Consider the following 17,479-nt stretch of genomic DNA (forward strand, 5'->3'; position numbering starts at 1 on the left):
AAAAAGAAGGTTCAGTGCACCACTTGCTGTCATATCGAACTTATGAAAATTCTACCACCAATGGACAATGCTTACCTAATATGACTGGGTTAAAATCCGACGACATGATGCTACGACATCCACAGGAAGAGTGGGGGTGGTATATTTCTCTCCTTTAGCGGAGACCAAAATGACCTGCTGAAGATTCTTAGTGGAAGATTCTTATTCCCACCTCTCGTTCCCACCGCTGCAACTCCAATGTAGCCAGTGAAGGTCAAGTTTGTCCCGGGGAAAAGTAATACTGTCATGGGACCCGCAGCGAAATTAATCAGAGGAACATAGTAGGAGTTCGAAATTAAGCTAGTTAAATAGATAGCTAATACTTTATTGAACACCATACAAAACAAGAAAAAAATAAAGGAATCAACCAAAGAGACGGTACAGTTTAGGCGGTCTTATCGCTATAAAGCGACTTCCTATAGGACAGTTGGTAAGTCTGGAGTGAGGCTACCGTTCCTTTTCTGTGCTAAGTCCGGTGAAGCAACAGCTGAACCCATCGATTAGCTACACAGCAGATCTGATTTCAAGCGATTGTACACGACTCTCTGATTAAATCTGTTGCAATTATACTCTGGACATGGACCAAAAAATAGGTTCCCTTCCTACGTATCTAGTTGACCTTAGACCTTTTGCTGACTGTTTATACATTTCTCGAGTACAATAATCGCCAGTTAACGTTTTTAAATAAGTCCCTTATAGTCTCTGATAACAATAAATGGGTTTCACAGGTCTTGGGTAGAGAAATCTGGTAGTTAAATTTACCGGTTATCAGTTATCCTATAATGTATGTTCGATACATTGGCGTATATAGGCGTTATAATATGTACTCCCACAAGCAAAGCTCACTCGCCTTCGTGAGTTGCATGAACTATATTATAAGAGATAAAAAAGTGTAAAAATATCTGAATATCTTTTAAAATCTCTAGTTCATTCAACTTTACATCCAAAACGTGTTTACACCGACGTTAAAATATAGCTTCTGAAGAAGACGAATTGCCACTATTAGCAGACGATTCAAACTCGTTTTAAAAAGCTCATTTGTTAAATTTCTACACGTATTAATCATTCGTGTAGGTGTCGATGACGCGAGAAGCAAAAACCTTTCGCTCTTATATAATATGACAAAACTAAATGGTTCACAAAACTCGTTCGACAAAAGCCATCTTACTCATCGAGTAATATACAATACGGCGATTCAATTACTTAAAGTTCATAGTGTTTTATTTTATGCAATAGTGCTGCCCGATTGATATAGATTGATGTTTTTGGATGTCGATACGAATAAGTGCTTTTTGATTATTGTGCTTTGTATCGATAACTACAAAAAAACTAATTTTCATTTTGTGCTTTCTACAAGTAATTAGAAAGTTACAAGTACTTATAACTACAGGATACTATTATGGCTAATACAGATTTAAACTATAATGTATTTTTCATTTCAGAAAATTCTAATAAAATTAGCAACATAAAAAACAAAAAATATTTTGCTATCTGATATCATCTTTACTTAAATCCTCCAGGTCAAATTACTATAATCAAGTCACAATTCTGGGATGGAATTTCAAAATGTTGTAGGACTTATTCGTAAAAACCCTACCAGATATCTCGATAATGAATTATCGACATATTTTTTAAGCTTTGTCCATCACTACCAAGTCTACATGGTGCTCTATTGTCTGTGTTACTTTCTAATTGCTCTGACATCTGATCGGCCATTCAGACGTGTTAGATTAATAAAGTGATGTTATAAAACCCCATTGTGATTGACCTTTCCCAACGTGAGATACTGATGCCCATTGAAATGGATTCAAATGGTTTGGACTTTTTGTCCATTAAAGTTTTACTCAGGATACTATGTGGGTGGTCTCATTTTATAGACAAACCCACACACGAGTCCTGCCGGGCTAGGATGCGCGGCTGTGATAAAATATTATCGATAATTTTAGACACTAAAATGTATCCACTATCCATACATTTTGATGTTAATTGATAAAATGGCGTGATAAACGCTTATCGCGGCACGCATCCTAGGTCTACTAGAGACATATCTTTAGCTATTGAATTGTAATTTGTATGCGTAATATCACAAATAGTATACAAGTCCTTTTAAACAATTTGAGTGCTTACGATTTGGTATTTAGATGCTTGTAAAATACGCATCCTGAGCAGAATTTTAATTTAACGTCTATTTTGGTAGCATTTTCTTGTTACGTTAATTTATTTTACTCTGTGTTCAGAAACATTTTGACTAAGTAAACTGCAAGTTATAAATAAATAATTAAGAAACAGCCTGTATAGGTAATGTTAATATCATACTATTGATCTTTTGTCTTTCTTTTTTCAATCATTGCGTTCTAACAATTGTATTTAATTGTATTCCATCTGGAGATCATGAAAGCATGAACATGAAAGCATTGTATGACAATGCATGCAACATCTAAGCTACGGACTGAGATGGTAACAAAAATGGAGAAAACTCGAAAAACATTTTCATCTCTTACATAACCGTTATGCATATTTAGAAGTGTTAAATCAAATACAATTTTAAGCCTTAACCTCAATATTTACTAGAAACATTACACTACTGATTTATCATAAAGGTTTTGCAAATACAAAGAACAAATCCCATAACTGATGTCCTTCTACCCACAATATGTAGGCAAATACACACCACAAATACAATGCAACCTTGCTGGACTGTTAAGCGACCCCGCGAGGCAAATAAAGTCTAGTGAGAGATTTGTACAGAGTAACGAATACTTAATAGGCTTTTTATCAATATTTGACAGCTGTTGTGAATGCTTTTAATCGGTGATTAAGCTATCATAGGCAGTAGGCAGCATTTATATGGGTAAAATACACCATAATGGTTAAATCATGCATGGCAATGTACTAATTACCTACTCACTTATTTTAACTCTTTATGTCCCGTTTTGGATTCAAGTCTAAGTTCTCTCATTGACTGAAATATTTTCTACTTATATTTTCCAGATAACGGTAGCTTTTCTTAATCCATGCTTGTTTCATTACAAAGACCGGATTACTAATGTTTGGCCAAAAAATGTTTCCCAAATTATCACATCGCAAACAACGTTTCGCAAATTTTCATTTGGCATATTCTCATTTGGCAAAACAACTTATAGCAAACTTTTAATTCGCAAATGCCATTTTTGGCATATTATTGTTTAGCAAATTATTGTTTGGCAAAGTATGTTTTGGCAAACGTTTCATTTGGCAAAAATATTTCACGATAATCTATTTACAAAATAATTTGATTGGTGCGTAGAATGGAATACAAATTAACTTGTGGTTATTATTTTGTTTAGTGGGTAGTTAATATAAAATTTGTTTTAAATTAATTTTCATATTTCATTCTTTTTATCGAAATTTCCAAATGATTCATTAACAATAGAGGTGATTCTAGCGCTCGGCGGCCGCTGCCGCGGCACGCTTCGCTCGCCTTCGCGCGTTAAGGGTCACTGTTCTAACCTAACCTAACCTACTATTTTATGCAATACCTACTTTCTACAACCATACTATTTTCTGCAATCTCTTTGTTTTACATAAAATTCTTGTGAAAACCATGATCATCTGCCTTATGGTTTGATTTGTGGGTAACGGTAGGTAAGTATGTAAAGACTAAGTGTCAATTTGACCAAACAAATTATTTGGGATATAATATTTGGCAAAATAAAACATTTGCTATATAAACATTTGCCAAGTAAAATTTGGCCAAATGATAATTTGACCAAATGAATTAGTTGCGAAAAGTACAGTTGCTAAAAGTTCATTTGGGAAATGAAACTTTGGCGATAAGTTGTTTGCGAAGTGAAATTTGGCGAAAAGTAATTTGGCCAAACGGAAGGATACCACAAAGACCATGTATGGTTTAATGTCCCTTTGAGAATTGAACCCAGGACCGAGCGTCTTGGGTTCAATTCGTATTTATTTATTTCAATTAACGAAGATTAAATCTCTAGCCAGTTGTCTATGAAAGCATTTCATTCTAGTTTCAGTTTACAAAGGCATTGTATGTAGGCATTAATTTCAATACAAAAGCTCTACGTTTGTATGTCTGTGCACCATAAAACAAAGCTTTCCAACACGACCTTAGCGAGTTCCGAGTGTTATCAGTCTCGTGACCGACTCATTATCCCGCCGATCTGAGTCTGGGCCATTTCGTAACTGCACATAACTCTACCATAATAGAGCTAGGTAGAGTAAGACCAAGTTAAGGTATAAGAAATTCTGTCTACTGGATTGACGAGCTAAGACTTTTTTCCATAATAGTTTTAGCGACTTCGTACGCGAGGACCTCGTTTTACCCCCTTAGGGGTAGAGTTTCGTAAGATCCTTTCGTAGTGTTCCAGGGTGTAGACATCCATACTCTATAAGGAACCTGCACCTGCTAAATATTAAGTTTGGAGGTGTTATAGTTTCTTCGATTTTGTGATAAATCAGTGAGCGGTATTTCGCTTTTATATTTATTTAAACTTAGGACGGCACCATAATGGTCTTCGCTCTATGAGGTGATGCAGGAAGAACATTACAGCCACAAGCGTCATTCTTCTTCTTTTATCTGCGGACACTACTCATAAATAGGCCCTATTAGGTTTCAAACGTCAAATTCAGTACTTATCGTTGTACTCTAATCAAAAAAGTAAGTCTGGTAGTCAACTGCTGAATCTCATTAAAAATATCTCCATAGAAGAAAGGGCGTTCAGTTTTCGCGAAACTTTTCCGAATTTTCTCTTCATGAAACTTTCCTCGGCCATCAACAATGAATGAATAGTTTAAAAAGTCATTCTTGAATTTAGCGCATAGCAACATATTCAGCGATTCATACATAAACTATTTATATTAATTAATATACACGTGATGTGCCCGCGACACGTGATTGTCGCATCGGCCGTGACCGAGACATTATAATGGCTGACCTGACATTAAATGGTATAACAATAAGGATGACATATTGTCAGTCTAGATGTAGCTAATACATTGTACAATGCAAACTTTCAGTCTTTCCAGGAGAGAAAAAAAACTTATTTGGTACTACTTTTTGCCCGCGGCTTCCCCCGCGTGAATTTTAGTTTGACACAGATTTTCATAAATTATACCCTATATGTTATTCTGTTCATCCGTTCAGTAGTTTTTGCGTGAAAAACATCCAGACATCCAGACATTCTGACATCCAAACTTTCGCATTTATAATATTAGTAGGATATAGTAAAATCCTAAGAAGGTTGAGTTTTTTTTTGTCGCGGATGAAATGCTTTGCACACCGTCACCACTGCCGGAGGACAGGGTGGTGTGTGGGACTCCCGGCGCCAACGAAGGCGCTGCTCCGTCCTGAAAACCTCCGCGGCGTTCCGTCATCGCCCGAGTGGGGGTGTCGCGAGTATCCGGCCGTAGCCTTAGACTTCCGCGATAATTAAGGTTGAGTTACACCGACTTACTTTAACCGTAACTATAACAATAACCTGTGTTATACATGTATGGAGTTTGACATATTTTTGACGTTTATTATAGTTATTAATTTATTATTATGTAAAGTAAGATAAGTTAAATTGAGCTTTAGTGTACCTACCTAATAGCAGGTATATGTAACTTACGTTTTCATAAAAGTTATTTCAGTTAATTGTAATTCAGGAGGCATTTACGTGTTAACACTGGAATAATACTACTGGTAATTGAATTTAATTTATTATATGAAATGAAATATTATTACAATAATATTAATTGTAACTTATGACTGTGTGTTGTTTTATTATTCTTACACTAACCTGCATTAAACTTATTTAGGTCAGTAGCACCTCTTGCTGATAAAGTCACTGATATCCTACTAGGAGCTTATTTGTTAGATAAGTTTGACAGATCTCAAAGGTCAAAGGTATTTGGTAGATTATGTTTATGTCAGATAAAAATATCTAAACTAGACTTAAGCCAAAAACTGTCAGTAACAATTGAAATCTGTGACAGTTTATTGATTGAAATAAATAATAAAAAACATAACCCTCCTTCTGGCACAGTCGCGTAAATTAGGGTCTACTGTATCTGTGTCAACAGAAATACTAAGTTCTTAACTACAGCTCACTTTTACATAAACCTGTCAATTTCACCGAAAACAATTGACTTTTGACCTTGTCAATGTAAGAATTAAGTTCGATATCCAGTAAAAGGAAATGTTCCGGCCGATTGTGGATATTACTTAAGTGATATGAATTATGTTGCTTACATAATAAAGTCCATATTGGAGTGTGCAGCCGAGTGATAGTGTTATGCACTATTGCATGGAAGTGAACGTTGGTAGAACAATATAAGGAAATATGGTTTACGTTTCGTAAGCAGACCGAATATAATGATTATCTATACTAATATTATAAATGCGAAAGTAACTCTGTCTGTCTTGCTTTCACGCCTAAACCACCGTTTCAACCAAACCGATTTTGATGAAATTTGGCATAGAGATAGTGAGTCCCGAGAAAGGACATAGGATATTTTTTATTATTTTTATTTTTTTTTTCCCGGTTTTTGAAACAGGGACGCGCGCGATGAAGTTTTTCTGTGACAGACAAAATTCAACGCGGGCGAAGCCGCAGGAGGAAAGCTAGTAAAGTTATAAGTAGGTAGTAAGCTTTTTATGACAGTAAATAAAATGTTTGAGTTTGAGTTTGAGTGCAGATACATAAAATAAATATGTAGGTATTTAACTTATATTCTTGTAATAGATATTATCTTGCAATAAAACTGTTGATTTGCTGCTGTATGCTTTAAAAGTCTTATTTATTATTCGTGAGAGAAGAAAACTAAGTTACTGTTTGGCGTTTTATTATTATCACATAATTTTTCCTATAATTACTAACACGATTGTGAAAATTACATGAGAAAAACTGAAATAAATACAATACTGAAATAAAATACAATGTTGTACTTAAATATACTACAAAAATAATTAGAAATATTGTTTTATTGCATTTAATCATCAATAATAACTTCTGAAAAATCACTAATAATAATAATAAAACATGAAAAGTTCATTAACTGACTAAAAAGTTATAATATGTCATTTTTAATAAGTTTAAACACAAACTAATTTAACTGTACAAACTAAGCGCTTCAATCATAACATTGTTTTATTTCTTGTGTAATTGTAATAAGAGTTATTTTCCAATAAAAATATAGTCTGACGTTCAGTTAACTGTAAATAATATAGAATGAAGGCGCGAAAATTTCTCTATTACAAAATAATGACTCAATAAATACATAACAAGTAAGTTAATATGCCTCGGTATTAGATAATTTTTGTTTTCTTTTGTTTATTTACAAAATTGTAAATTATATCGAACACGTGACACAGAAAGTTTCGTACTAATACTGAATCGTGCGCATTGCATAATAACTGGTTCAGTCGAGCGAGGCCGGCGCGCGCGCATGTAGCGTTAGCAGGAAAAGTGTCAGGACTAATTTTATTTATTTAAAGAAAACCATGATTATTTTCAGGCAATTAGGTTGATTTAAGCCTGAAATGAACAGTTAACAAATACTAAGTGATGTTACAAAATATGTTTCCCATCTAGTAAGTAATAGAATCCAAAAAGACATCATCAAGAAAATTTAAGATCGCCGTAACAAAATAACGCCCAAAACACGATTTAATCGAGTTTTAGTTTCATTCTGCAACACGCAATTCCCTTAGGACTGGACCACAAAGGTGTTTATATTATTTGTGCTAATGACATTTTTAATTAAATTCAATTATTTCTCTTCTTTCTCTGCTGACGGTACCTACAACAATGCGCGTCTATTAGACAGCCGCGACAATAGAGTATGCCTTCCGGATATATTTTAAGTACCTATATAATTTATATACTACAGGATTAGTCTTTACTTCTAACGGGATATGCAAGCGTCACATTCTAAAACTCGCTTTACGGACCTATTGTGTGAGCCGGAAATGTAAAGTATAGATTTGTTTTAGAATAGAGTTCGAATAAGGATAAGATATGGCACCGATGTTAGTATTTAACTAGCTTCTAAGGCTGGGTTGCACCATCTTACTTTAAATTTAACAAATGTCAAACTCTACTTAAAAAACACCGGTTAATGTTATAGTTACAGTTAAAATAAGATGATGCAACGTGCCTCAAGGTTCTTCTGTGTCATTTTTGCAGAAAGATAACACCATATAATGTCGGACGATTCGCTATAAAGTTTCGTGGTCGTGTCGCTACGGGAATGTTCGTTCGTTCGTTCGTTTCAGCCGAATGACGTCCACTGCTGGACAAAGGCCTCCCCCAAGGTTTTCGACGGAATGTTCAGCTGTCATAAAATATTCCTAGAATATTTTTCCCTCTGGAGTGGTGAAGATCTCGGAAACGCCTGGATATGGGCAGCGCAGATCTGATCGTTGTAGAAATAATTTGGAGAAGCTTTGGTCCAGCAGTGGACGTTGTTTGGCAGAGTCGAATTATTTATTACACTTGATTCAAAGTTCTAGTGTTTCTGTATCCGTACTGTAACAATACACTGCAGTACCTATCTATTGTATGATGACTATTACAATGCTAATGCTTTCCGGATGTCAATACAACTTAATTGAAAAGGGATTAAGATTTACTCCTAAGCGGTAACGGATATTAGTTTATTAATGTCAGAGAGTTAACGGAACTAATAATAAACTATTCGTAATGCATTTTGATCCGGGACCGGGAACCTTAAGAGTTAAGTTACGAAATAGTTGAGTCAATCCGTTTTGTAGGCCTTTCTTTGATTTTAAATAAATTTTAAATAAACAACTTGAAAAAATCGAACTGCCTAAGGCTTGACTTACTTGACTTATGGTCCTATGTCCCCTAGATGGGGCAGAGGGCGTCCACAACAGTCCTCCATCGCGTTCGGTCTTGAGCTATGTGTTTGATCTCGCTCCAAGTCTTGCCGATCTTCTTCGCCTCGTCTGCCACAGTGCGCCGCCAAGTTTGCTTGGGGCGACCACGCTTGCGTTTTCCTTGGGGGTTCCAATTCAGAGCCTGCTTGGGGATGTGATCGGGATCCCTTCGGAGAACTGCCTAAGGCAGGAACTGCCTTTCTATGATTAAATATTAGATTTTAATTGTAATCATTTTCAGAGTAGAACTAACATAGATAGAACCCAAAGGTCCTAAGTTCGAGTCACAGAAGAAGAAAAATAGCGTAAGAAATACATTAACCTGAGTACGAACAAATATCAAATACCACTAAAGCTTAATGTACCCACTATAAACAAGCTATTTCCGAAAAATTAGATAGATTCAAGCCTAAAAATCCGAAAAAAATTGAGAAATAGTAAATACTCGTATTTACACAAAGTGATTTTACGCTCCCTATGGAAACTAAATCCATAACCTCTTTGCCGAGAGTCTAAACTCCAGCAGTTATTCAATAAAAATTATACAGATTTTCTTTACTGATCCAACCAATTTCAACAGCCTATTGACAAAATAGTTGTTTAAAACCATTCCCTTCATACCCTTCAATTGAACGTTTTAAAAATAAATATGCGACAAAATGATACTTGCTGTGTATTTCCTGCTGACCTACAAAACGAGCTTATTAAATCACCATAATTATGAACTTTAAAGCTCGTTTTAAGATTGGAATGTGCTTCGTGATATTCAATATCACAGATGATTTTATTGAGGGTCGCTAATTAGAGTATGTTTTTATGAGTTGTGCCTTTATTGATTTGTATAGAAGACAACTAACTATATAGTAGTAATGGAGCCAACTTGTTTTGCTTATCGATAAAAAAGTAGCTACAAAACACAATCAGAAGTTGTATCTTAGAATTATTGGTTAACAATACAATAATAGTAGGATGGGGTTGGGGTCCAATTTGCTTAGAGCAGTCCGAATATCAATTCCACGAAAACCACGTCTAAATTGAAGTCTTGAGTCGTTATGACCCTAAGTACAGTAATTTATCTAATAAATTTGCTAACTGATGTACCTGCTATGGTTTATCTACTAAAATTAATAGTTTGGACTCCAGAAAGGTGTAACTCTACAACTCTATAACAACCTTCCGTCCTAACCTACTTTAGGTACCACAGCATTGCAACACCTCCGAACGTTCACACAGAAATTATCAACAATACGAAAATAACCCAAAATGGCGCTGCAGAGAACAGTATTATTGACCTTTGTCAAGGATTTCTTGTGACATTCAAACAAACGTACACAAAAAATACATAAGTCAATAGAACATTTCCATTGAAAATAAGTTTTGTAATAATTTGTTTTTTACTCTTGAAGATAATATAAGAAATATTCATCCTGAAGCAAAAATAGATTGAATCCTTATTCGCATTGCAACATCACGACTTTATAAATCTAGTTGTCATCTGAAAATACCTGAAAAGATTCAAGGAAATTAATTAACATATTAATTCAATTACCTACTGTAATGTTTTTCATTAATTTTTGCTAATAAGGATGTTTTTAAAAGCGACTCGTGCTAAATGTAAATACCTTTACTTTATTCCGATAATGTAAATTGATATTTTTGTTGCTACGGTAATCCTAAATTGCTTTGTATAGTCCAAAAGTTAGGCAAACTTTACTTAGCTACTTATGAATACAAATATTTGCAGATATTAGATGTGCCTTTCCAAAGAAGTTTTATAAAATACCTATCACATATCGAATAAGTAATTATTATCACATATCTCGTCAGTAGGTAGTTTCAAATTACTTGTAACACCAATCACCATAGAGTATTCAATAAATAAATATTAAAAAGTAATTATTTGTATTTGGATCAATAAAAGAACTAGATTCCTGCAAGGAATGGCAAAAATGTTGTTAATCACGCCCCAGTCAGACTTACACGTAAATACCATGAATAACGGAAGTTATTTACACGATTATAAGGTTTTTGGAATTTTTGAAGCAAAAGCAACGAAATAGCTTAGTTGGTTTTTAATAAATACAAAAAAATAATACCTATTTATTATCAGTTTTACAGATATGCCTAAAATTTAGCACAATGCCATCAGTACTATTAAACCAATTGATAAATAGAAGAAGTATAATTATGATCTGAGTTGCAAAACACCTTTATTAATTCCAGCTATTTCTTCTTTACAGATTCACGAGCACATGACGGCAGACGAACTACGAAACGTGTTTCACGTGGAGCACCAAACCTCAGTCCCTGACTACCACTTAGTCAGTCTCACCCACCACTTAGCAAGGCGGCACATCCCTTCTGGCCACTCCTCCAACACCCATTCCCTCAACCCTGGGAAGATTCCCCACGAGAAGACAGTCTCAAAACCATGGAAGACCGAGACCAGTCCACCCTCGCTTTTAAACGACGAAATGTTCGTCAAAGCTAAGGAATACATCAAAGATGTGGATATAATTGGTGATCTCAACAACACAGTCAGCTTAGAATTCGCTGTGTCAAATTCTAGTGAAGTTAGTGATGTTAGTGATAAGGAACACGTGGTGGAAGACCAGGATGATGACGTGCATAAGATTGAAATGGAAGCGTTTGGGAAGAAATTAAATTTGGTGCTCAAGAAGCAGGAAGGTCTGTTCAAGAAGGAAGGCCTGAAGATGTGGAAGGTGCTCACGAACGAGACGCAGCCTCATGGCGTCGATTATGAGGAGATGACTTCGGTAAGTCGAATTTTAAAATTGTTTTGTTAAATATAAGGCAAATAAAGAACGATTTATGTGATGTAGTATGATGATTTTGGACAGGCGAATGATAGGATGGAGTAATTGGTGAGATCTTTGTCCAGTATGTAGTCAAAATTACTACATAAAACCCAACAAAAGACAGTTTAGTAGTCTAGGAACTTTACTAAAGTACTCAGTTTACGAAAACGACTAGTAAAAAATCTTAAAACTATACGAATTGGTCTACGTATTTCAATAAAATAATGGCCAATGAATCTGAATAACAAACATATTCTCAGTATGAGAAAGCGAATTCTTTTTGCTATCTCTGAATATAAAACAACATGGATATGAATATTATATTTAAAACACTGAATGCACCAAAGTTTACACAAACAATTAAGTGTGTTAGAGAAGAGATTAAGCAGACTAATCATCTTACATAATTATTACGCATTTGGAATTTTAATTTGACTGTTAATCCATTAAAATTCTTAGCGTTGTGTATTTGTTGTATGTAATCAACGCTCTTCTTGACCTTGACCTACATTTTTGACCCCTTGCGTAACTTTTTTTCAATAAATCACACAGTTATTTTGAATATAATTAATTGTTTTTAGATTATTATCAGTTACTCACGGTCGGTATTTAAAAGTTAATCTGTATTAGCGAACGAGACTGTCTTGTTTGAACTAAACTGGACTAATTAGAATATTGAATTGGTGTTTATTTATATGAGCAAACAGTTTTAAGAAATATTATTCTATGTCTCATCTATTCATTTCGTCTAAAGCACTCATTTCATTCATATTAATTTGTTGTAGTTTTTGTCCCGGTTCCAAAATTTCTCAATAATCACATTTAGGTATACACTTTAGTTTCTATCAAAGAAACTTGTAAATCTTATTACATTTCTTCCATTTTTTGGGACAAAAGGTTTATCTTTGACCAAAGTTCAATCGATATACGAGTAACTATCTAAAATAAAATTAATTCGTAAATGTTTCAGCAGTTTCAACATTACAGATAGAAAGTTAATAGGTATATTATAATACTCATAAAATACACCGTGTTACTTTGCATTCTTGCCATATTCACAGAGATAAAAGTAGGGAACAATACCTATTATTTAAGATAAACAAGAGACTCCCATAAAGAAAGTACACTAAGATTTTAGTAAATTTGGTTTTTCAGTACAAATTGGAATAAACCAATTTTGTCTCACACGTTCTACAGGTGCAAGTGGAATAAACCTAGTGGGCGTGGCCTAGTTCTTAATAATCTGTTGATTTTTGGCTCTGGGTACCAGCCTTTTTATCCAGTCATAATAATTATTTAAAAATACTCTTCAGTTGATTTCAGATTTCCCTTTCTACTTTACGGGCTTAGGACCGTCAAAAATACGTAATAATTATTAGGGTTTTAATTAATTTATAACATTGTACCCTATTTTTACAAATTAATAAATTAAGTATGAAATGAAATCACCTTAGTCACAATTAATTATTTATTAAAAAGTTCCTACTTACAAAGTTTACATACTGCGAAGCAAGTGTTCAAAGTGGCCTCCGTTCTGATCATCTGATCAAGGCACAGTCTAGCACTGCGAAGCGTAGGTTTTTCGCTTTAGTTTTCGCAACACATAAACGTTTTGTCTCACAGTTTCACTAAAACAATCCTTTCGTGTAACGCGTTTAACACTGTTTATCTCTTCTGCGCATACCAGTCGTTTCAAGTCACTCCAAAAATCCATTGGTGTCAGGTCCGAGGATCGTGGTGGCCAAGCTACTGGACCCCTCATCCAATCCACTGTTCACCAAACGTATTATTCGCGCACTTGACGTCCTTATTGTGGGGGAGCACCATCCTGCTGGTAGTAGAGCATTTGGTGTAACGCTAAGGGTACGTCATCAAGCATTTCGTCGAGACGTCTTGCAGACACTCCAAGCACCATTTTGATTAAATTATTCGTTGTTTGAATACGCTTCAGACATTTTTGTATTATTTATAACGTGATTTGTGATTGACGGATTTCTCAGTTTTTTACAAGTGTCAAAAAGACATTTTAAAGACAATAGATTGCAATAGATATTTAAAAATACAATAAAAAGTAAAAAAGTCTCCATCGCCATCGCCAACAAGTGATGTGCATGCGTTACGATAATTAGTGGTGTGTTTAACAGAGTTTCGATAAAATAAAATAATAAAGATTAAAAAAAAATTTTTTCGGGCAATATTTTTTTACGGATTTGTGTTCAGTATCAGTAATATAGTAACCTCTGTAAATATGGCAAGAATGCAAAGTAACACCCTGTATAGACAAATGGTAATTCGATGTTAAACTTCATAAAAGTTTATTGTTTCTATCTGATTACGTAGTTCCAAGGACTTTACTGTTTTCTCATACATCCTGTATACATAATTATACTAATAAAGTTATTATCTAACTAGAGGCCTGCAATCTAGTAGATCAGAAGAATATACACATTTTTTTGTTGAAATATAGACCTTATTTCAACTACATAAGAAGGCCAGCGTTTATCTTTATGTGCTCTAGGTAACTTTTGGATTTAATCTTATTTGCTTACATAATTGCTTAGATTGTATAATTATGCAGTAATCTGCAATTAAAAGGGCGTTACTTAATGCGGTTATGTAGAATTCCATACATAGTTGTTAAGAGTAACCGGAATATCATTATTTTAATAACTATTTTAGTACTTTTTATTTATTTATTTACCTAGAATTTCAAGAAGATATCTCGAGAAATTATGATATTTTTAATTAAATGTGACGTTATTTTCAACTGTTTCTATAATATACAGCTTAGATCGGTAAATATTCTTTTAGGGTAACTAAACTGCTTTTATTATAACAAATAACCAAAAAACAATAAATTAAATAGCAGGCACAGGTAGAAACTAAGTAGTTGAGCAAAATAATGCGTAATGTGCTAATAATGCAGTACCAAATAAGTCAGCTTAAATATTTTATCACCTTCACTGACTTCGTCAATTGCGTACGCAGTCTTTCATATTTCATCTTGCAAAATTTCTTCACCCATTGTTTGGTGCAGAACATTTTTGTAGCAAAATCAATCCTATTCCAACGACATAAGATGCTTGTTTGGCTTGAGATGCTACCGTTCCCATGACCCACATCCTTAGATGCATCAGCCCTGTAATTAATATCTATTGAAAAGAAACTGAAAAGCGAAAATGGATGCGCAGGCGCCGGCGCCGCTTTGGGATGTGTGACAGAGCTAAAATAAAATAGTTATTATTCAATAAGCTTAGGGCTGCCAACGGTGGAATGATGTGTCGGTTTTTGTTTCAATACGCGTCCATCAATCTCTTGTAGGTACCTTTTTGGTGATTTTTTTAGAATGTTGGTTCCATATGAATTTTGAATTGTTTTGGTTATAGCCTATTATGATAATTAATCAGACTATTAATCTGTCGATGAGGCACCTGATGTCATGCCCTGAGTGCCCAAGCAGCTGCACTCAGGAGGATTTGATGAGTGCTACTGACAACGCCACTCTTGTGGCGGAGTTTTGGGCTGACGCTGTGTAGGTTTGTTGTCGACACGACAAGAAGAGAAGAATCTGTTTTTTATGTCAATTATGTGTGCGTAGTCTAATCCTAGGTACAGGACTTAGCAACGTACCTAAATGTAAAAATTTCTTGTCAATGTCCAATTTCAACAAATACCGAGTTAAACAAACATCGCTTCAGAGCTATAAATCCGTTTCCTTGACAATAACAGATCAATTAACTTGACAATGCATTAAATTGTTGGTGAAACTGGATCTAACAATGTCGATAACTTAGAAAAATTCTTGAACGAAACTGATGGCAGTACCTAGATCAAGTAAAAACTCTGTAACGCATTATGTATGTATTATGCTATATTCTGCAACAATCATAAATTCTGATTCTACTTGAACTAATAGAAGGAAGGTTTCAAATCAACTGTTATTATGTTGTAGGATTCAAATAACTAGTTTATGAGTTGTGACACCCAAAGTATCCCAAAAAGGTCGAAATACGTCTTTGTTACAATAGACGTGTTGACACCACAATCAATTGATGTACTTTTTAAAACTGTCAAAACGAGACTCTCCCATAGATTTTGTATGGCACTAGCGGCCGCCCGCGACTTCGTACGCGTGGATCCTGTTTTACCCCCTTTTTCCGAATTTTCTTTGCTATAAACCTCACGGAGCCCGAGACCTTTCCAACGAATGCAAAACCGTGGAAATCGGTTCGTGCGTTCTGGAGTTATAGCGTCAGGGAGGAAAACCCGACTTATTTTTATATAGTAGATTACAAGCAAGTGACGTAACTATTTTGTCAACTCAATTAAACTACTTTTTTTAAATTACAATGCAACCAAAAATCTTAATACAGGTAATTTAAAATTAAGTTTTTTAACCCAGAATGAAGAGTATTTTAAAGAAAGTTGTGATTTCGAATTATTGGGGACTAGTGTCAAGTCTATTAGGTTGTGTTGTGAACTTTTTGGTTACTTTGGGTGTCAAGAACTATTTGAAGCTGACTGAATCTTGACAAGATGAAAAACAATCAAAAAATTAAGGGCTTCTGTCGCAACTCGCTTGACCGTGTTTGTGTCAAAATGTTGTTTGACATAACCAAACAACGTTTTAGTTGGGCAAGTGGCTACTTAATTTTAATGTTCAAAGGCTTGGCAATCTTTTAGCTTGTGCATTAAAATCAACACACTTTGCTTGTAATAATAGGTTATATATTATTATTATGTATCTATAGATGCCTATGTATTGCCGTTATGTTTGGAAAATCCAAAGAAAGCTTTAGTTAAGATTTAAGAACTTATTTTTCAGAAATGAATCTTTCATTACTATTGCAAACATTTGAAAAAAAATTGTATTGAGTAGACATGAAAGCAATTGAATTAATGAGGCAATATGAAGGTCGACTTTTGTTTGTTTAATAAAATAGGTCATTTTGCAAACAAATTAAGAAACTATTGTATTTCAGGATTTTAGCGTCATTTTTAAATTAAGTACCTCAAATAGGTACTCGTAATAGCTACACGGACTCTTATATTTTTGTGTAAGTGATTAAATTCTTTCGTCTTCGTTTTAACTGTCTCTATGTTTGACCCAAAAGTTCCTCGTATGTCTTCTTCTCTAAAACATAAAACTAACGCTGTCAACCCTAAAGATGATGTTCAATTGTTCCCACTGTCGCAAAAAACGGATCACCCGCGGGTTCGAGTGTCGGTGAAAGCAGGTCCCACGGAGTCTTATCTAACAGCCTACTGGTGGGAAGCGCAAGTGATGAGATTATGGGCGAGAGCGGAGGAGCAAGCGATAGCGGTGGAGTAAGCGTGTGCGGTGGAGTGCGCGAGAGTGTAAGCGATTTAGCGAGCGAGAGTGGTTGCGTGAATGGGAAAATTTTTGGCTTACTGAAAAAGGCATGCGCCGGATTTTGAGCACTAGCGGATTAATAAAATTTAATTTAAAGAATGTTTCAAATCGGTCTAAAAGTTTCGCAGCTTATTCAGGGCAAACAAAAATCTTTCGTCTTTATTATAATGTATAGACACTTTATACCTATATGCGACATGGTTCATGTTTTCATGAAAATCTGTCATACAATAGTAGTCTTTAATGTGGTAATTCATGAGTTTTCCTTTGGCTCTGACTGAAAATCAGACCTAAAAGGTGACAACGACTATTGACCCATAGCTGGACAGCGAGGAGAGTTTTAATTCACATCATGTACTTTGG

General features: G+C 34.7%; 1 protein-coding gene across 5 annotated transcripts in view; it reads left to right on the top strand.

The window, feature by feature from the left end:
- Positions 1 to 11,163: 11,163 nt before the first annotated feature.
- The window catches only part of Adamts-like (A disintegrin and metalloproteinase with thrombospondin motifs like), a 50,518-nt gene continuing 44,202 nt past the window's right edge, over positions 11,164 to 17,479 (top strand). For all 5 annotated transcript variants that reach the window (XM_028310937.1, XM_028310940.1, XM_028310938.1 and 2 more), the window contains exon 1: positions 11,164 to 11,700. In XM_028310937.1, coding sequence (XP_028166738.1) covers positions 11,176 to 11,700 — 525 coding nt within the window. In that variant the 5' untranslated portion in view covers positions 11,164 to 11,175. The remainder of the gene's footprint in view (positions 11,701 to 17,479) is intronic.

The sequence above is a fragment of the Ostrinia furnacalis genome, unplaced genomic scaffold, assembly GCF_004193835.3.
Source record: "Ostrinia furnacalis isolate ACB-3 unplaced genomic scaffold, ASM419383v2 OfSCF3139, whole genome shotgun sequence".
NCBI classification, from domain to species: Eukaryota; Metazoa; Arthropoda; class Insecta; order Lepidoptera; family Crambidae; genus Ostrinia; species Ostrinia furnacalis.